This window comes from Protopterus annectens, chromosome 17.part0 (assembly GCF_019279795.1).
Source record: "Protopterus annectens isolate FY-2018-M chromosome 17.part0, PAN1.0, whole genome shotgun sequence".
Lineage (NCBI taxonomy): Eukaryota > Metazoa > Chordata > Ceratodontiformes > Protopteridae > Protopterus > Protopterus annectens.
This window is the reverse complement of record NC_056751.1, coordinates 588,925,058-588,947,112: the sequence shown is the minus strand read 5'-3', so window position 1 is coordinate 588,947,112 and position 22,055 is coordinate 588,925,058. Positions and strand designations below refer to the sequence as shown.

The 22,055-nt window shown below is 36.9% G+C and overlaps 1 protein-coding gene across 1 annotated transcript in view; it reads left to right on the top strand.

Annotated features, from left to right (window-relative positions):
- PTPRH (protein tyrosine phosphatase receptor type H) overlaps positions 1 to 22,055 on the top strand; it is a 722,562-nt gene that overhangs the window by 284,246 nt on the left and 416,261 nt on the right. Inside the window, exon 8 of the mRNA XM_044059212.1 lies at positions 11,188 to 11,454. Coding sequence (XP_043915147.1) covers positions 11,188 to 11,454 — 267 coding nt within the window. The remainder of the gene's footprint in view (positions 1 to 11,187; positions 11,455 to 22,055) is intronic.

The window sequence follows — 22,055 nt, the reverse complement described above, 5'->3', positions numbered from 1 at the left end:
GCAGTCATGCAGCTATTTTTCATTGGCATGTGTGCCGAGAAGTTAGTCACCTCTGTTTTTAGGAGCCCAAAGTCGGCTTTAGGAAAGTTTGTCAGGGTGGTCACCTTAGCAGGGTGTGTAGATGAGATGGAGATCTCCATCGTAATCAGTTTGTGGTCATATTTAACCAGGCAGGAATTGACTATAGGTGTGGAGCAATGGTCTCCCATGTTGATGATAACCAGGCTGAGGATGCTGCTTCCTCTAGTGGGGGTCAGAATGAGTATGATTGTAATTTTTTTTGTGAGGTCTGTTGCTTCCACAACTACTGAAACTATCTGAATATCTTTCTTCTACATTGCCCTGATTTCTGCCTGCAAATCTGGATATTTTATGACTTTGTGTCTCTCTGTACATAAGACACTGTAATCACTGGGTGTAACAATTTCAGTGATCAATGCTACTTTTGTCTTGTTTTCATGGATTACTATTTCTGGTTTTCTAGCATCTGTTTTTTGAACTGTTGGTGAACGATGATCCCATGTGATATAAACTTAATTATTTTCTATGATGCTTTGTGGGTCATATTTCCATCATTTTTCATCTACTTCAGTATTATAATGTTTGCACAATCCCCAGTGCAACAGTCTTGCCACATTATTATGTCTTTCAGTATACAGTCCATTAGTATATCACAGCCAGCAATAAGTTGTGCAACTGTTTCCAGTTCTGTTTTACAAAACCTAAATGTGTCTGTTTTGCCCACATATTCAATGGACTTTGTAAACCAATGTGTACATAGTCCACTGTCTTGGGCTGCCAAGAGTTTTCTATACTTGCAACTATATTTATGCATTTCCAAAAGATGCTATTTTTTGGCCTATCAGTTGTTGTGATTTTTCTGGACTACTACTTCCTTCTACAATGGGGGGCACTCAACCCCTGGGCTTAGGCCTAGCCCCATTGCAGGAACGTTTCTGTATCTTGAGATTTCTATACACTGTCATTTTTTTTCCAGTCCTGGCCCCAGTGCACCTACTAGGATAGGATGCTTTTTTATCCTGGGTCTTGTGAACCCAGCTATCTTTTTATTTTTAAGCTATAGGCTTGCAGGTCTTTGCATGTAATTAATTTCGATGATACCCATACCTCCTTCAGAATGGGAAATATATAGTCTTGGTATACACTGATTTTTATAAATCATTTGATCAGTCTTAAGTATCTTTCTTGTTTTCATGTCCAACATATCTAACACCTTTTGGGGCCAGTCAATCACTGAACAGGAAAGCAAATTGGTTTATACGCTGGACTTTTTCCTAGATGCCAGTGCTGTTTTCAGTATTAATTTCAGTCTTCTGAAGTATCCCTTACTAAGTTTTATTCCCATTTGCTCATGTTTAGTTGTTGATATTTCATCAATTCTCAGATATTTATACACTCCCTCTTGCTCAATTGCGTTTATATCGCATACCTGTCCCAAACTGATGTTTTCTTGGTGATGCAGCTTTCCTGCTGTAAAGGTTGCTTTTGCACATTTATCAAGACCAAAAGATGCTATTTTTTGGCCTATCAGTTTTTGTGATTTTTCTGGACTACTACTTCCTTCTACAATGGGGGGCACTCAACCCCTGGGCTTAGGCCTAGCCCCATTGCAGGAACGTTTCTGTATCTTGAGGATTCTATACACTGTCATTTTTTTTCCAATACTTTTTTATCCTGGGTCTTGTGCACCCAGCTATCTTTTTATTTTTAAGCTACTTCTGTCCATGATATATGCTATATAAAATACAGTCTATATATCATATATATCAGGGTCATCTTGGTGAGATTTTGTGAAAAACAGGGTCCACCTCAGGAAGGTACTCAACAAGACTTGAGGATGAATTCAATTCCAGCAATACTACTCTCCTTTGTTTGCTGACTTATCTCTCAGAGGTTCAAGATTAGTACTGGGCCAATTGCCCTTGTTGACCATTTTAAGCCTAGATAATTACACCATGTGAGAATCAAAGCCTGCACCATGTGTCTGTAAGGTAAGCACCTTAACCATTATGCTAAACTCTCTGTCCATTCAGACCCCTGGTGGTTCCATTAACAGTGAGCTCTGCACACAATTGTTTATTGTCATTGAGGTTAAGGACATAGCTAAAGAATACCTTGTAGTTGTCCATGCCTGAGAGGCCAAATTTACCTCATAGTTGACTTTGATAGACTTTATTTGTCCTTGGAGTTGTTTGCTTAGTTTGACTAGAGTGCTTTTATCCTGCCGGTACTACACCTCCTAATTTTTCCCATGGTTATTTTTCTTCTATTATGCAGCCTATTAATGTGATTCCTCTATGGTGGATTGTTTTTTGGAGTTAGATCTGCATGTCTTTCTGGTGGGTACAGCTGTCTCTATGCAGCTAGTAACATGTTTTTTATAAGGTTTCTGTGAACAGTTCTGCATAGGCAGTAGTGTTCTCAGTGCTTTTGGGGGATTGAAATTTTGCCAGGTTATCACTTATAGTAGGAAGTTAACCTTAGAGTATTTTCTGAACATTCTAGAGTTAGCTGGGGTTCTTGGTTTTATTTTTACTTCACAAGAGACCCGTTTGTGGTCTGATCTTACCAGAGAAGACATTACACTAGGGGGTGTGCAGCTCTCAACCATATTAGTGCACACCAGATCCAGTATGTTTGCATTGCTGGTCAGTGTATTGACAATCTGGTACCAGGGAGTTTGTGTTTAAAAAATCCTGGAATCTCTGGTGTCATATATGATTCCTAGTTAACAATGGGGGTAATTAAAGTCGCCCATGAATATAGTATTGGGTTGGAAGGTGAATGTTTCCAGTGAACTTAATTGTTATGGATTTTCTGAGTCATAGAGGGTGACCTATAACTTGCAAGGAAGTGGTTTGGGATTTTGCCTACGGTGATGTGAACATGGAGAAGCTCAAGTGCATTGTGCTGCTCAACCAGCTTTGAGGTATATTTATTTCTGATGTAAATCAAGACACCTCCACCTTTAGCCCCTGTCTGTGTAGTAGTTTGTCTAAATGTATGGAAGGCATTGTAGCCTTAGACTGCCAGTGTGCTCTTCATGGCTTTAAACCATGTCTCAGTGACTGAACAGACATCAGCATTCTCCAGGGTGAGGAGAGCTTAAAGACAGTGGAGTTTCTTGTTTGGAATCTTAGGATTGAGCAGTAACACCTTTAGATTTTCTTGGTTTTAATTTGCTATATCAGAAGTGATTTCAGTTTGACATTGTCTAAAAAAGGTACCATGAGAGAGTACAATGTTTGAGTTAATATTCAAAAGCCTAGAAGGGACAGGTACAGACCATTCCTGGCAAAGCAGTCTGGTCTGTTGACCATCTCTTTCTATGCTGACAAATATGGCACCCCCTTAAATGACCCCAGAAACTAAGCCGATTAATAAAGTCAGTCATCTTCTGTTTGTATTGTGGTATCATCTCTGGAGAAGGTAAAATGATGCCCGATGCTAGGCTAGTGTCTGGAACACATATTCCAGGAGCTCCATGATGCCTCTCTTCATATAGTCTAGGGTGGTAGGTTTCAGGTCATTTATACCCAGATGGACTATGACTAAGTCATACTGTGACTTGCTGTCCAATGACATGAGTGTGTGCATAATGTGGTAGATCTTGTCCCCTGATAAGCAACTCAACAAACAGCACACTCAGTTTTGGACTAAATAATGTCCAGTGGTTTAAAAGTTATCTGGAAATCAAACCTTTCAGGTATATGACAACAATATCTTGTCTGGTATAGGTACACTCAGTACTGGAGTACCATACAGATAATTTCTTCATTATTTATAAATAACTTGACTTATGACCTACCTCATATCAACATTATTATGTATGCAAATGATCTACTAGTTTTATCGGCAAATAAAATCCTTTTTGGGCTTCAACACATGAGAGGGCAATTTCACTAATCTCTGTACTTGGCTAACTAGCAATGGATTAATAATAAACCCCCAAAAATTCTGGCATTATGCTATTTGCTACTCCTCAAAAATGGGACATTCCCTCAATAATTGAAAGGGTTTAACTCAAATAATCCAAACCCAATATTACACAGCAAAATATCAAGGAGTCCTCCTTAACCCTTCTTTAACATCCTCAATACATACAGATAAAAAAGTCAACAAAACTGTTTCACAACTGAAGCTTTGGTACAAAATTTCAAACCCATTATCCTCGGTAGTCAAAATAGGGGAAGCCACCTCAAGCATTAGACCTGTAACAAGCGACATACAGCAGGGCTCAGTCTTGGGGACTCTGTTATTTGGGATATACTTTTCTGATCTCCAGGCCAGAATCAGTGGACTATGGCTGACCAAGTTTGAAGATGACTGCATGTTGGGTGCTGTCATCAATTCACCTAGTGATGTGGACATCCTCCAAGAGGGTTTCACTCAGATAAATGAATGGTGTCAGAAACATGGCCTCAAGCTGAATAGCAAAAAAATGCATCATCATACCCTTGGGGAGAGTGACGTCCCCACAGATTATCACATTAATAACAATGTCCTAAGCATGCAATCAGTCGTGAGGGATTTGGGCACCCAGGCTGATAGCAAACTTACTTTTGACCACCATGTTGCTTCCATTGTACGGAAAGCCTTCTACATGGCCCATCTCAGAAGTAAGGGTATCTCATCCAGGGACAACGAGGTCGTAACATTCCTGTATTCTTCCCTTATAAGGCCCATTATTGAGTACAATGCCCCTTTCGGCATGTACCTCACAAAGCGCATGCAGCAGCTGGAGAGACCACAGAAGTTCCTCACCATGAGAATCCAGGGCCTCAGACATCTACTATACACAGATAGGTTAAAAACCCTATCCCCCTACTCAGTTTCATACAGATTCCTCAGAGGTTACCTCTGTCTGGCATACAAGGCGATCACTGACCCCACCTTGGTGGGACTGCTGCATATCTGCAAGTTAAGCTCCACTTGCCTAACTCACAGTTGTGGCCTCAACCTGGTCTATGACATCAAAAGGACATGTTGGCGGGACAGATTTGTATCCCAGAGACTCCCCCATCTGTGGAATAGACTCCCTCTCCATGTCAAGCAGAGTACCTCTTTACCCCTTTTTAAGTGCAATCTGGGTAACTGGATGGGAAACAGAAAATACACCCCTGGGATTCCACCCGTGTCCCTGCTAGACAGGGGCATCGGATGCTGACTTGTCTAAACATAAGCTAAACTCTTGGCTAGGCTTATAAGGGCCTCAGGGCCTATGATCATCTGATCCTATGAGTTGTGTGATAGTCTATGGTAGAAATGTCCTCATTCCCAAAATTAAATATGCCTTTCCTTTATTTACACTTCACTCTAGCACCAACACAGAAAAACTACAGGTACTGAAAACAAAATCTTGCCATTTTACACTCCTATCTGACAAGCATACCCACCACTGTAATCTTCTAAGGGGATTTTATTGGCATGATTCATCTTTTCAAAATGATTATGCTGGATCAATGCACCACACTAAAATCAACTTTAAAAGTAAGAAAAGCATTACATTCATTGAGAAGAAGTCTGGATGATAATATGGAAAAGGGCCTTCACTAAACTCTGACCAGCAACATGTAATCAATTATTCAGATAAATATGTTCTCAAATAGCATTGGATGGCTTCAAGACTAAACAGAAGTTACATCTTCTACAAGAAACTGCCTGCCAATGGTTTAACACCACTGCATAAGTTGCTGCAGGCTTGTAGACTTACTATAACTGGAATTTTTACAAAACCTATATATAGGTGTCATACTGCAAAAAGAACTCCACCTTGTAAATATTGTAAACATTGTATATATATTACTGTATTACTTCAATTATTCTGAATAATATTGGTTCCTGTTCACCTTTTTTGTATGTGTATTTACTTTTGATATGCATTTTTCTTATTGTATGATGAATTTTCAGTTTTGCTATCAATTTTTTATGCACTTTGTTCCTTTGAAACCCAGGTCATGGCTAAAAAAATTCAATTGTCCAGTCCACTTACCCAGCTACTCAATGTCAAGTAAGTTACTGAGTGAGTAGGTAAATAAATAAATAAATATGCCTGGATATGCCAGGAGTGTGAACAAGACGGGTAAGACACGTATATGTTTTAGAGATGACTTAAAGACTCCTTTCCATGGTATTGTTAAGCCATCTAACCTACAGGATTTAGGCATAAGTATACTGTACTGTGATTTTGTTATAAAGGTGAATTTGTGTGGAAATAAATTTCTCTACAGACTGGGGCCTAAAACAGAGTCACCAAAACTATAGAAAAAAAAGTGTATGCAGACTAGGCATGGGGTGAGTTTCACAGTTATTGTGAATGGTGTCTTCAAGGAAGAAGAAAGAGCTGAATGTGATATCCTGGTTACTAGAATGTCAAAATAATTATTTCAGGTATAGGACAGCACATGAAAAACAAATGTTATAGGGATTTGTTGGGAAGAAAGAAAATTTGCTGTATACACATACGTGTGACTGCAAGATTTTTATGGTACTATTACTAAATGGTGGTTTATGTGGAAAATTATAGTAAAAAAAAAAAAAGAATCTTAGGGTTTATGAATGAGATCCACTGCTCTTGTTAAGGGCTGCAGTAAAATGGCTCTGTTCCACAATGTGTTATTTTGTGTTTCAAAGACACATTAACCACAATGAAGAAAAAAACAAGTATCAATGAGTTTGCATGTCTCTGAATAGCTGTTAGTTGCCACAAGTGCAGATCATTATTTCCTGTGATAGTTAACAGTGGCAGCTGATTCATCATGTTAGCACAAGCAGCACCCTCCTTCACTGTTCCACATACAATACACACATTAGAACAGATATACACGCATACCAGTTATGCCTTTTACCTGTCCATGAGTTGACAGAATGTCCCTGATATGTCATCTTGTGTTCACTGGCCTCATAAATCACAGATGATCACACTCCAGTCATCAATGCCAGCCATTAGAGTTTCAAAATTCATATCCTTGAGTAAATACTGTTATTCTAGTGACTTTCCAAGTTTATAAGAAAAATAATTAAAACACATCTACGATTGTGAGTCTTGCTCCAGCTATTCATTTTGCCTTTGTCTACATTTCTTGGTATAAGAGATTGACAGGAATGTTTCTATGTGTCCTCTCTCTCGAAAATCATTGCTGGCCATGAATATTGATTCCCAGTATCCTTATTATATAATAACAAATAGCTCTTGCTGCAGCTATCAATTAGTGTAGTGGGTTAATGCTGATGTTCCTTGTGTTGAGGGTGCAGGGTTTGAATCCTCTACTTTGTAATTTCTTTTTAACCTTTTAATATTATTTTCATATTTTCCCTGGTGCCTAGCACTAGTGCAGGAGACTGACATCTTTGGTGGGAAGATGCAATACTTAAGAATCACATTGCTTGTCAGATCACAGCATCTAAATCTTTAAATGTCACCTCAAATCCATTTTAATATGTGACTGCCAGAATAATGTAGCTGAATCAGATATGCACCTCTCCTGCCTATGAGAGATCTCAGCTTCCACAAATATCTTAAATTATGCTAATAGTTTTAAATATACATCTCCTAGAATGTATTTTCTGCTTATGCTGTCTTCTTTTTATGTGCCAATTGAAAACTAGATATAGATGTCTTACAAGTCAATATTGAAGAATACTGTATATTATTCAGCTAAGTAGCTACTAACTTTATTTGCCATATTTAAATCTTTATATAATAGCAGAAGCTAACTAATGCAAGCCTGACTGAAACAATGCAAATACTAGTTGCATCAACCCACTCCAGTGGCAGTATTCACAATTTACAAACATTGTATTTGCTTTTGGAGTCTGTCTGATAACATTTATATGGTAAATTGGATTGTTTCACTACTGAATTTCTATATTTTGTTTAGTGCTGAATGTAGATTTTACGTTTTACTCTTTTGCTGCTGAAAATATTATTTATTTTCTGAGTTACAGATGTGAAGAGTCTTAGGGTTCGCTTACATATCCAGCTACCGAATGGAATAAAGAATAAATATTAGCATTAAGTAGGGGAAATGATACTTTATTTGGGTTTTATTATCTATTTTAATCAATTTATTTTAAGCTTAGCTGAATTGTTTTTATTGCAATTTCTCTTTATTAAGTTGTTCATATTTTGAAAGTAGTTAATCGAAGTCAGAATGTTTCATTGGTGCTTCTTGCTATAAATATTCTTTTCAATGAAGCATTAGGCAGAATCATTTTTAAGTTTCCATCGTTTACACTTGTCCTCTGCCTACAATATAATCAGCAATAAACAAAACCAATCATACTAATAACTACAATTATCACAGCAACAAATAGGATTACTCAGACGTTCTTTCCTATTCTCCTCCAAAACAAGCTAAGTAACTGAATCATGATTTGATTTTTCTGCATGTTTACAATGCCATACTGAATACATTTTAAAACCTAGGCTGGTCCTAGCTAAGTGCAGAATCTGTTATAGTGTGTTACAAAATGTAAAAAAAAAATGGCAGTCTCATTGCTTCATAGTTGTCCTGTGGTCTTAAAATAATATGTCACTATACCACATCACAACGTTGGTAATTCATATTTTACCAACAGTGTGTATATGTGTTTTGTGTGCGTGTGTTTGTGTGTATATGGAGCAAAGTATTTGACTAAAGGACTGCAGCCTGAGTAGCTATACTACCATGTCTTACCATGGGTGAATGTAATCATATTGCAAGGTGGTATAGTTTTAAAACAAAAGGTCTTTCTTTTTTAATAATTATGATGTAATGTAATGTAATGTAATGTAAACTTCATATTTTCTGTCTCACTCTCTGCACTGATGTGAGTCACAAGTGAGGCTTTATAATATAATTTGCATGCCCACTAGCATGGTGACGCATGCACTGTACATTGGGAGCATTTTGTGCCACTATAAGTATGGTAACAAGCCTGTTCAGTAGTTTAAGTTGCCAGAGGGCATTGAAGTACACAAAACAGATAAATGGCAAAGCTGTATATTTTTATTGCACTTCTTTCTTGTTTGTTTTTTAAGTATTTAATCATATTTTTTTGTGGTTTTGCTGCCCATGGACTACCGACCATCAGATCTTCTCTTGGTCTATCAGCCAATTTATTCCCTAAACTTAAGGGAATCCAGATAGGCAACAGGAGTGGTTTGAATTTTTATTTTCTCTCCAGTCTTAAGTATGTACACAATCAGCAAGATGCCAAGGAAGTGACAGCATCCTGTGTACTTTTGAGTAGAAACAAACCCCACCCTCCTCTTGAGAGAGGTGAATAGGCCATACCCATCATACCTCTCAACTTCTTAGACCAAGAAATCTGGACAAAGCCATAAATAATGGGGTGGGGGGCTCAAAATAGGGGCAATTTTTAAACATTGCTCTTACAAACTTAGAAAGTTGATAGAATAACAAGTTTTGCATTAGCATGAATTTTCTGAAAGGTAGAAAGTCTGAATCTCAGATGTCTGTCATTATTTTCTGACTTTGCTCATCAAAAAATTGCCAGTGATTTGCTAGAAAACCATAATTTAATGAGAAATGGACCAAAATAAGAGGCATGAATCAGGACATTCTGTGAAAATCTGTACAGTTGAGCGGTATGATGCCCATTCCCTCCATCCCTGGTTCCCCCATTGCTAAGGTCGCTAATCAAATCCCAGTCACCTGGTTCTCTGTCAGGGCTCTATCCTGTGTATGTGAGATAGGCATTTCACAATATTGTATCTTGTTTTACTACTTAGTGGAAGTAAAAAGTGTCGGGCATTTTCATTTTGTTTACTGTGGTAGCAAACATTTCTGGCTGGAGGCAGTTAATAAATTTTTGGGTGAAATATATCATATTTTCTCTTATGAGTGGAATAGAATACACATCAGTTTCAAGTGAACTCTTTAAACTGCTTTCATTTCTATAATATATAGCAAATCCCAATGTCAAAGGGCAATATTGGTCTGTATTGCTGGTGGCTCATGATAAAACTGCAGCACAGATGCTGGTAAATCATTCAGGATTTGAATAAGGCTAAACAACAAGATACTTGTTCTTTTGTAGATGGATCCATTTTTATGCTTTTCAGCCTCCTGCAAAATAATGGGTATGTAACAACTATAACAATGAAACAAAATGCTGGCAGATGCTTATAGTAGGGCATGCATGGGATGGGTGACTGTGGGTAGAGAAACAGATAAAAATAATATTTCTTGCAGTATGATGATTGTGGTATGATGCTTCCTAACCATATCAGCATCGTTTCCAAGTCCAATGAAGTTCAGTTCAGTGTGAAAGAACAAAATAAATCAATCAATAATATAAAGGGGTGGTGCAGTTAGACAGAAATTAACATTACTGCCTTAAAGCACTTGTTTAAATTGGTTGATTCTCAGTTGCTGTACATTAAGTGGATGCTCAAATGTACTTGTGTTTGTGACAGTTTTTGCTCATGTATTTAGTATCCTCTCATGAAGACTTGCTGGCATTTGGATTGGCAATGATAAATTGGCACTAGATCCATGCGAGTGGGGGTGTGTGTATCTGTTTTGGAATGGACTGGTACCCTATCTAGGAGTATTCCCTACCTTGTGCCCAGTGCTTACCTGCATTATCTCTCCTGTTTGTGAGATTGAACTAAGTAAAGAAGATGTAGAAAATGAATGGGTAGTCTTTTTCCTCCTTTTAGCTTTTCCTGTTAGGGGTTGCCAAAGCGGAACAACGGTCCGCAGAACGATTGGCGGTGGAGTCTTTTATGTTGTCGAGTTGCAAGCCCAGTACCCAACTTTTCACAGAAGGCAAGGAAATGAATGGATAGAATGTAAAAAAAAATATATATATATATATATATATATATATATATATATATATATATAGATAGATAGATAGATGATATAGATAGATATAAATACAGATTTTTTCCTAGTCCTGCAAATTGCATGGAGCCATTTCATATCTTATTGCATATCTTTGCACATTTCAAATTTAATATACAGCAAGACATAGTAGCATTAGAAAACTGGTATTTCCTTTTCATGGCACCAAGACTTATATTAAACTTCTACAATATATTACATGCTGTCATGGTGTTTTATTTAGCAAATTGTTCAGTTAATTGAGCTGTGGGGTAGTGTGGCACACAATCATTTGGTGTACATTTCTAATCAATTTCTTTCTACCTTGCAGTGCCTTCTGCAGTTTGCAGTGTTAATGTAAGTCACAGATCAACTGACATCCTACAGCTTGAATGGACAAATGATGATGACAATGCAAAACAATACCATTATGAGTTGTCTTTTGGGAAATCACAGGAAGTTCAAGCAGATAAGCAAACTAAGAAACGGAATACGACAGTGCAAGGCTTGAAGCCAGGAAACAATTATGTCTTTTTTCTGACGACATTCACTGTCGATAATGTTGCGAGTATAAACTGTTCTTTTAATGAAACAACAAGTAAGTTTATAGTGGGATTTTATCCATATTATAAATGTTGACTTTTTTATATTTTTTAAATTAATAGTGATTTTATAAATATGTTCCAAATTAAATCATAAATTCTGTAAAGAAAAATGGATCCCATCAGATTATCGAATTTCGAAAAATTCAAAAATCATATGGCCGGGACCATATAATCGAATTTTTATATATGTGAACATTAAAAAAAAGTTTTTTTTTTTTTACGTTTTGCGGGGGGGGACAAGCCCTCCTGTTCCCCCCACACCCCCTGCTAATTAAATATATCAACTCTGAAATCAGGGGATTTCAGTGAGATGGGTAAGTTTCTTGAACCAGACTGTACAGAGATCTCCATTCAAAGCGTCCAAAGTTTCAAAACTTCAACCAAATGAATTTCAAAGTTTTCAAACTTTGATCATCTGATAGTGATCCAGAACAATATGGGACCTGTTTTAATTAATTACTTTTGACATTTCAAGAATAACTAGTACAAATTAACTACATTGTAAAACTATGGTTGTATACCTATTTTTACTAGATTGTGGTATTTGCATGAACTTTAAACTCACATCTATAAAATTACTAGTATATGACATTCTGCTTCACAAATATATGTACATAGCTAAGCATGCACATAAACACACACACACACACACACACACACACACACACACACACACACACACACACACACACACAAACACACAATTCCTATGCATTATTTTTACCTTTAACGCTAAAAACGATTCTCTTATTAGACAGATCATAGTCTTAATATACTAAAAGCAAAAATGAAGCTGAATCAATGAATAACTACAATATTAATAAAGTATAAAATGTTATTTTTTGGCAGCTAGAACAATTTGCTGGCAAAGTATAAAATGTAATTATATTTCAAACTTCATTACTGTTTATCATCTAGCTAAGCATATCAACAAATTCATTTATATACAGAATTAATTCAACCACTGGACACAGACTCTCATGAATAAAACATTCACTTAAAACGGATTTAAAAACATACTTATTTTGTTTCTTTAAATTCATTAAAAACAGTATCTACAACCTTATATTTCAAGGGCAAATATAATCTTTCTTTTTCCTTTTAATGTTTGTTTAACAGAACCATATGCATTTCCATTTAAACCTTTACCCCTACAAGTATCTAGGTAAAGTTGCCAGTTATACCCTCCTGCTGGACTACATTCTTAAAGTTACCAGATCACCAGATCTCTTTTTCCTAAATACTTCTGTAAAACTAAAAACTTAAAGTTCTTCAGAACCACATACACAATGCTTAGCTAAAACATTAGCTTCTTCATTTTCCCTTGTTGCTGCTGAATGTTCTCTTATATTTTACGGTGAACATTCTCTTATCTGCATAATATCATTCTCATTTACAGATTGCAAGACATATCACAGTTTGCTTTGCATTCTGCCATAATATTAAAATAATGAACAAATATCCTGCTTTCATTAAGAAAATTACAAGAGCTGTACTATTCACATTTACATACACCTTTTCTGAAGCCCTGAAATTCTCTATCCATTGCCATACCAGACAAAGTCTCCTTTAAATTCAGTGGTAGTCTATATTCAAAAAAGTGGATGTTTTCCTACAACATTGAATAACTTTCTATGAATAATGTCCCATTTATATTTAACTAAATTGCGGATTTATTAACTCACAATGTTATGTGCTATGGGCATTTGAACAAGTACATCTATCTTTCTGATATTTTTAAGGTAACTCTTATAACATTATTTTCAAAAAGATACCACTTAATCATCACTCATTTTATTTCTAATATCTTCTTTTTTAATAACCTCTGTGCAGCAGCATTTATCTTTTTTCTTTTTGCTTGTATGTAGATATATTATGTAGCTAATATTTCTTATACTTTTTATACATTTACAACATGTGCTGGATCACAGTTATTAAAAAGCATGCAGTGGGGCTACCAGCATATCCACTGCAGTGTAACACAGCTGCAAATGTTCAGTTTTCCATAAAATTAAACATATCATACTTTAAAATAAAATCACATAAATCCATACATAGTGAACTAAATTACTGACTATAATAAACATAAAAATATATCCAGTCTCAGCAAGCCTATCAGTTGGGTCTATGCTCTCATATAATGTGTTAATACGTGTACTTATAAATGACTGCCTTATCTGTCAGTTACATTTCTGTTAATTGTAATAAACAGGATCATGTCTCTTTAATGAACATGTTTGTTCTACTTCCTGTTAGTTTAAGGACATGATTTTAACTTACGCAGTTTCAGTAGTAACTGCGGTGGTGGTGCTGCGGTAGAGTTGTCGCCGCACAGTAAGACGTTGTCCTGTTCGATTCTCAGCTAAAGCGTCTTCTGTGTGGAGACATGTATGAATGGGCATACCTTCGTTGAAGGTTGTGCATCAGAGCTGGCAACTCAGTACGTAAAAATCTACTGCCAATCATTAGCGGACCGGAGTTCCGCTGTGGCGACCCCTAACCGGGAAAAGCCGAAAGATACAACAACAACAACAGTTTCAGTAGTAAATTCCACACTGGCTGCAGTCAGTCTGAGGGGTTGCTGCAGTTAGTTTTGTAGATTTTGGTAAGGCCATCTATCTGTCTATATATCTATGTATATGTCATTTCTTTTTTTTTTTAAGAAAATATTTATTAATTTAACAGATTTACAATATATACACAGAAAGGAAGAAATTCAACTTCACATATTGTTGTACAATGATAGGAATATAATGAATCATCAAGCTAATCTTATATAATTAACACATTAAGAATCTTGGTATATCAATAGCAATATTTCAAGGTTATTCTAACAACTAAAGGTCTTTGTGATTTATAGATCTTATTCTGATCGCTTCTTTTTCAGTTTTACACAGAATTGTTGTTAAATTTAAAAATTCTTTGAACATTGGAACTGAGTTTGATTTCCAATTTTTTTGTAATGGCTTTTTCTAGCACCTGCCAAATGAGCCCAAACATTATTTGCTGTTTGGCTTTTACAGATACAGGAAGTGGAGCATTCATTAGTATTACTGATCTAGTTAAAGAACAATTATCAGACCATAACCCCTTAAAAACATACTTATCTTTTCCCAATATATTTTTAATTTTTTGCAATCCATAAACATGTGTGTCCAACTATATGTCATTTCTAATGTACTACATCTTAAATAAGTATATATTAGCATTTCAGAGATATTCTAATTAGGCAGTAATGAGATCTTCCTCATTGTGGCCTTAGCTGCCTCTGAATCTCATTCAAAGAGACCAGTCTTTTCTATTAGAAGGTATGGGATACTGCAGCATTAGGAATCTAGAAGTACTGGCAAGGCCAAAAATGGGAATGAAAAACTACATAGCCCAACCCAGTGGGAAAACATAAAGAGGCCAGACAAGGAGCATATACCATAGCACTTGTGAATGAAAAAGTGTAGGCTTTTATTTATTTTATGTACTGAACACTGGCAGAACCCTCAATTGCATTCATCTGCCTACATTTTAAATTTATTGACTTTTGACATTTAGTGAATCAGTATTATATTGTCAGTTATAATGTATTGGAAATAGGCAGCATTGGGATATATAGAGAATGTAGCTTGCAGCAAAACAAAACTAAGTATTTTTTCATCAGAATGAAGTGACAATGGAGAGAGTAGGTCAGTCCTTTGAGAGGTAGTAGTACAACTTAGAATTTTTGTCCAGTTTGCCAGAAATGTTTATTTCTCTGAGTATGTTACAGCATGGAGAATGTCTTCTTACTTCTGTGTTGTAATGAAACTGTAAGTGATTATAATAATATCATAACCATCTACAAAAAACTGTAAGATGCGTAATAGAGCATAATGGAGATAGCAGATGTGACATTGATTTCCTGTTTGCAATTACACAGTATTATAGATTGAAGATAAGCCTGTATACTCTCTCTACAAGTATCTTTTGTGTATACTAACAGGTAATAACAATGGTTTTATACTGTCTCTGACATTTTTGTACCACTGGCCTCTAAGCTATATGTCACAAAGCCAACTGCAGAAGTGTCCTGCTAGTTGCTTTGACAACTGTTTGCCATACAATCCCACAAATAAATGTACCTATTAAGATGTGTAACATTCATTGTGCCAACACTGTTATCTCCACATCATTGTTCTACTTTTGGCATTTTATCCCTACAATAATCTGTGCTTGACTGACTTTCATACTGAGAGCATGTCCCATAATATAACAACATAAATACTGAAACACAAACACACACACACACACACACACACACACACACACACACACACACACACACACACACACACACACACACACACACACACAATGACCATAACATAATAGGAAGTTTAAGAAAAGCTTTTAAAAACATATTACCATATGGTCATATGAGAAAACATTTTTAGAGGGATGTGGAAGACTTAGAAATGCATTCTGTGGTGAAGTGTTGATGATATTGCATCATACCACTAATTTTCCCTCATTTTTCTTCTACTGGTTTGATAAGCAAGCCCACTTATAACATGATTGAAGTTAAACATGGAAATACAATTTATATGGAAACACTTGAATGTTCTTTAATGCTCAGTGGGACAAAAATAGAGGTGGCACAGTGGCCATTAAAAATGGACAGCAGAGGGTCAAAGGCCATTATGAGACAGCTTCAGACAAGTCTTCAGAATGGGATTGTGCACTTAGAGGCAATAGTTAGAAAAATCAATGATACAAAGACTCAAGAACAAAGAAATAATCTGAATTTTGACAGGGCATTGTCAGATTCCACTCTGATGGACTTCCTGCATATCCACAAAACAAACAAGTTCAGAATTACCCGTTCTAAAGACTTAAACCTTTCTGTGATAAAATAGGACCTGCTGGAGAGACAGGTATGTATGCTAGAGACTACCCCATCAATGGAACAGGCTCCCCATTGATGTGAAGCAGAGTTCCTCCATAACCCAGTTGAAGTGCAACTTGGACAATTGGGTGGGAAACAGGAAACTCATCCCTGGTATGACACCTGTCTCTCTAATGGACACAGGCAACCTGTAAATGGTTAATCTCCCAGGCCCCTGCTTACACTTATCAAGGGTATCAGAACTTATCAGTGATCTGAGTTGCATAGCTAGGCTTAAAAAGGGCCTTTTGGTTATTAGTCAAGTAAACATCTATGAACCTATGAAGCTAAGAAATTCCAGAATTGGAAGGAATGGGGTACAGGTGTGAAGATCAAAGAGAGAAGCTAGACTTGGATCACCAAGTGGTAGGTTCAAAAGAGCAGATTGAATAAGAAAGAAGATGAGCAATCAAGTGTACCAGAGAAGGTGTTTCCAGGCATTTAATATTTTTTTTTTTTAGTTTATGAGAGAAAGGGCTACTATTTAGATCAGATAAAGAAGATAATAGACCTTGCAACAGGAAGAGTGCAAGTTCAAATTATTTAAAAGCCCTGTTCTGGAAGAAAATACATTTTATCGAGGCAAAAGGGAGGCTCCTGAAATCTTCAAGCAGATCCTAGCTGCTATACCTGACAGTCCCCTAGATGATATGGGAAAGCCAAATATGGCAGCCTGTGATACAGCAGGAAGTACAGGTCTAGTTTAACTAAAGAGTTCAGCACAATAGAGAGGCTTAGAAAACCCTGTATACATGACTGGGAAGCAAGAAAAAGAAGGAATGGAATAAGGGGGGATAGAGACACAGAGAGAGAGAGACAGAGAGAGACAGACAGACAGAAAAAGATGCAAAAAACTTAGGAGAGATGTGAGACAAGTTGTAAAAATAAATCATAGGTGCTTTTCTTGGCTAAATCTAGTGACATTATAAAGGAAAGAGAGGTAGATCACTGCAGCAGTAAAGCTGGCCATTAATGGCTTATGGAAGAAACTGAGGGTGAGATATAAAGGAGCAGACAGCAGTCAGAACTAAAAAAAAAACAGTCAAATGGGAAAAGGCAAAGAATGACAGAAAGAGATGACTAAGAGAAGAAGGTACAATACAGAACTTCAGAAATGAGAAAACACTAATCAGGATAATCATGAAAGCAGAAATGAACAGCAAGAAGTCACAGGTATTTTAGAGTGTGGGGCTTCCATTCACTGAAAGACTAATGAGAAACAATATTTTCTTTATATCTCAATGCTTTTCTGCATCTCTTGTATGAAAGTGCTTGAACACATCCTCACTGTACCTAGAACTAAGCATAACAGAGGCAAAGAAGTAAGAGATATATGAATATATGATAAAAACTAGCTGCACCATTTAACTGATGTAGAGATGTTGGCAGGGAACTGATGAATAAGAATATTTGGACAAAAGGTTCCAACAAGAAAATTAGTGAGTTGCAAAAGACAACAAATAATGAATCTGGAAGTGTAAGCCAGAGCATAAGAGAAGGAGGTCTGAAAAGATTATGGTTGTGATTGTGAGTGAGGCAGGTAACTGAATCAATGATACAGATAAAAGTGTCTGATATATATATATATATATATATATATATATATATATATATATATATATATATATATACATACATACACACACACACACACACACACATACATATATATATATATATATATATATATATGGTTTACTATCAAAAGATTGAAAATCATATGGTCTAAAGTTCATATGGTCGACACATGAATATTAAGTAGTTTATTTGGTCGACATTCTGTCGACATTAGGTTGACAACAGGCAAGGATTTCCCTTGTCAGCACTGTTGTGCGACCTCGGAGTTGTAATATATAAGTAGTGGGGGGTGTGGGAGGTGCAGGGGGATGCATGTGTTTTTGCATGTCTCTGTCGACCATTTGAATGTCAACATTATGAATTTGATATTATGAACTTTAGATGTAATGGTTTTGACCAAATGAATGTCCACCATATGATTTTCAATCTTTTGATAGTAAATCTAGACTATCTCTAGTCACACTCTACTCCTCATACAATCTACCTCTATTCCTGTCAGCCTCTCAACATTCCTCTATATTCTCTTACCTTCAGATTTACCCGCTGAATTCCATACTTCACTGATTGTCATCCTTGACAATCTACTCTCGTGTCTCTTCCCGCTCCGTTCGCCCTGCGGGCTCACTCCGCTCCCCTACCCTGCCCCCAATTACCACCCGCCCCCAGTGCTCCTACATTTAATCCTCTATAGCCACACCCACATCAAATTCACTCTAATCAAACTACTCATATCATTAACACCACCAACCCCCATTATCTGAACACACCCTCTATTACCTCTCCTCTTCTCCCTCCTTGTTACCACACCGTACCTATTGACAACTCTCCTAACCTGCTCATAAAACTCTACCACCCTTTTTCTCCCACTTCTCAAACTGATATAATGCCTACTTCAACTATCCCACACCAATTACAAGTATTTTTCTTACTCTCTCTCTTACCTCTTTTAACCACTGCCTATCTCTTAACCTCCTATGAACAACCACTATACTCTACTTTTCTCTTCCCCTCCAAACACACTTCCACACCACCGTTAACTAACTATCCCAACTTTCTTAACTTTATATCCAAACCCAGCTACCTACTAGCCAAATATCATAGACTAGCTCACATTAAGTATACAAACCAAAATGCTAAAAAACTAATAGACTATTATTGTAAGCCTCTCAACCCTAAACACACAACACTCCTACTCTCCCTACTAGATAGGGACATTCACCCTAACCCTGGTCCAAACCATAACCTTAACTCTCCAAACAGCAACCCAAATAAAACTAATACACTAACACCTATCAAACCTTTTAACTCACTCTTAATAGCTCACCTCGATATACACAGCGTTTGCAATAAAACTACTCAACTTCATGCCCTTTTAGATGTCCACCTATTTGATATCCTTTGCCTATCTGAAACTTGGCTAAAACCTACAGTTAAGGACAATGAAGTTACCCCACCAGGCTACAATATCATTAGACTAGACCGCACAGCCAAAAAAGGAGGAGGGGTAGCAATCCTCTATAAAGCAGAGCTACAAGTTAGCACTGTAAATCTTAGCCCACCTTCAGACAATAGTGCTGAAATACTTATCACTAAATTTCAAATCAACACACATAAGGCTATAAATATTATCTGTATATACCTTCCTCCAGGAAATAATATCAGTACACTCGAGAATATCCTTAACTGGCTTTCCATAAATTTCCCACAAGAAACCATAGTCCTAGGAGACTTTAATATAGACTGGAATACCTGTAGTACTATACACCCAACCACCCATATCAATCTTTATGGCTTTTCACAAACTATTGACTCCCCTACCAGAACTAATAGACCCAATAACAAAGAAAGTACCTTGGACTGGATACTTACTAATAGTCCTCATCAAGCATACAAAGCAGGAACCCTCCCAGATGACCTAAGTGACCATTCACTAACCTATATTATCAGACATAAAACCATCCTAACTTTCCCTTTCTCATACAAAACACTACGCACCAAAAAAACAATTTAACCCAGAACTTTTCCATACTGAACTCAAGCAATGTAATTGGCCACCATTAAAATCTCTCCCAGTCAGTGAAGCAGTAGATTACTTCAATTCTACATTCCTAACCATCCTGGACCATCATGCCCCATCACGCTGTGTTAGAAATAAAACTAAACCAGCCCCTTGGCTCACTAATAATACTAGGCAAAAAATCCATCTTAGAAACAAATCCTGGGCAAAATGGCATTCCACTAAAAATCCTTCTGATCACCAAATCTTTAGACAACATAGAAATAATACAAAAAAGCCATCCTGTTAGACAAAAAGAACTTTTACCTACAGTACTCCTACCACAAGGAACCACAAAAGTTTTGGAATAGCATTAACAAACTACTATACCCAGGTCAATCAATCACTCCCAACCCACTTGGCTCCAACCCTGACAATCCCTCTCAAACTGCTAATGCCTTCAATTCTTTCTTCACAGATGCTATCCAAAATCTTGCTAGCCATCTATCTCCTGATACCTCAAATCTGCCTACTTTTACCACTATCCCACCCCCACCATTTCATATACAACCAGTACCTACTTCCTTCATTTGCTCCCTTCTCCAAAGACTAAAACCTACCACCCCCTCAGCAGACCAACTCCCATCAGAATTCCTACAAAAAGGAGCTAAAGCCATTGCTTACCCCATTTCCATTCTGATCAACAGAACCATAAGTGAAGGAACTATCCCACCCATCTGGAAAATGTATCATATTATCCCACTACATAAAGGGGGGCACTCCAATGACTACTCTAACTTTCGTCCTATAGCTCTGCTATCCCCTCTTGCAAAAATTATGGAAAAATGCATCCATAAGCAACTACTAGACCACCTTCTCCATAACACCTTACTTGCCAACTGTCAACATGGATTCAGACCTTTCCACAGTACCACCACTGCCCTTCTATCCTTCACAGACAGCATCAATAAAAACCATAACAATAATATTCTTTCCTTTGCAGTCTTCATTGATTTATCTAAAGCCTTTGATATGGTTAATCACCAACTCCTCCTACACATACTGAAATCCCTTTCACTTAATCCCCAAGCCATAAATTGGTTCAAATCTTACCTTGAAAACCGGCAACAGGCAGTACTCTGGCAAAATAAACTCTCTAATAACCTTCCTATTTCCCTCTGTGTTCTACAGGGCTCCATTTTAGGCCCACTCCTATTTTCCATTTATATTAATGACCTTCAATCAGCAATCCCACACACCATCTGCATTCAATATGCAGATGACTCTACTATTATCTGTACAGCCACCTCTCAAACTGAGCTTAAATCTCCTACCCAAAAAGCTTTCAACACTGTAGAACAATGGTTCCCAAACCGCTGCCTCCTCCTTAACCCCCAAAAAACTAAACTGTTACTCTTTACACCAACCCGAAACTCCACCCCTATTCATCTCACACTCACATCTAATGATGGCACTGTTATTTCTCCTGACACAACCACTAAACTCTTAGGAATAAAAATAGACAACAACCTCAACTTTGATAGTCATATAAACAGCACAATAAAATCAATGAACAAAAAACTGGGATCCCTTTACATAATCAAGCCCTTTCTTACATCAGTGGCTAGGACCACTATAGCCAGGACCCACTTAATCTCAACTCTACTCTATGCTTCCCCTATATATACTAACCTTTCAAAAAATAACCTCAACAAACTGGCAACATCCTACAATAATATTGCTAGATTTGCGACAGGCTCTCCCTTCAGAACTCATCACTGTCTGAACCTAAAACAATTAGACTGGCTAGAATTTCTTAACCATCTTCAATTTCTCCAGCTTGCCATTGTCCATAAGACCTTGCATCAACCCACCAACACTCCAATACTCTCTACCATCATTAAACCTTACAAAAATCTCAAGATCTTACGCTCCTCAAACAAACTGCTGATCAACATTTCAAGATCCAATAACTCATCAGGTGACTCCCTATACTCTAACTCTGTAGGAAAGCTATGGAATTTACTACCCACTGAACTTACAACTCAAATTTCTCTTTCACTCTTTAAAAAGAAACTAAAGCTATTTCTTAAGACACACTGGCT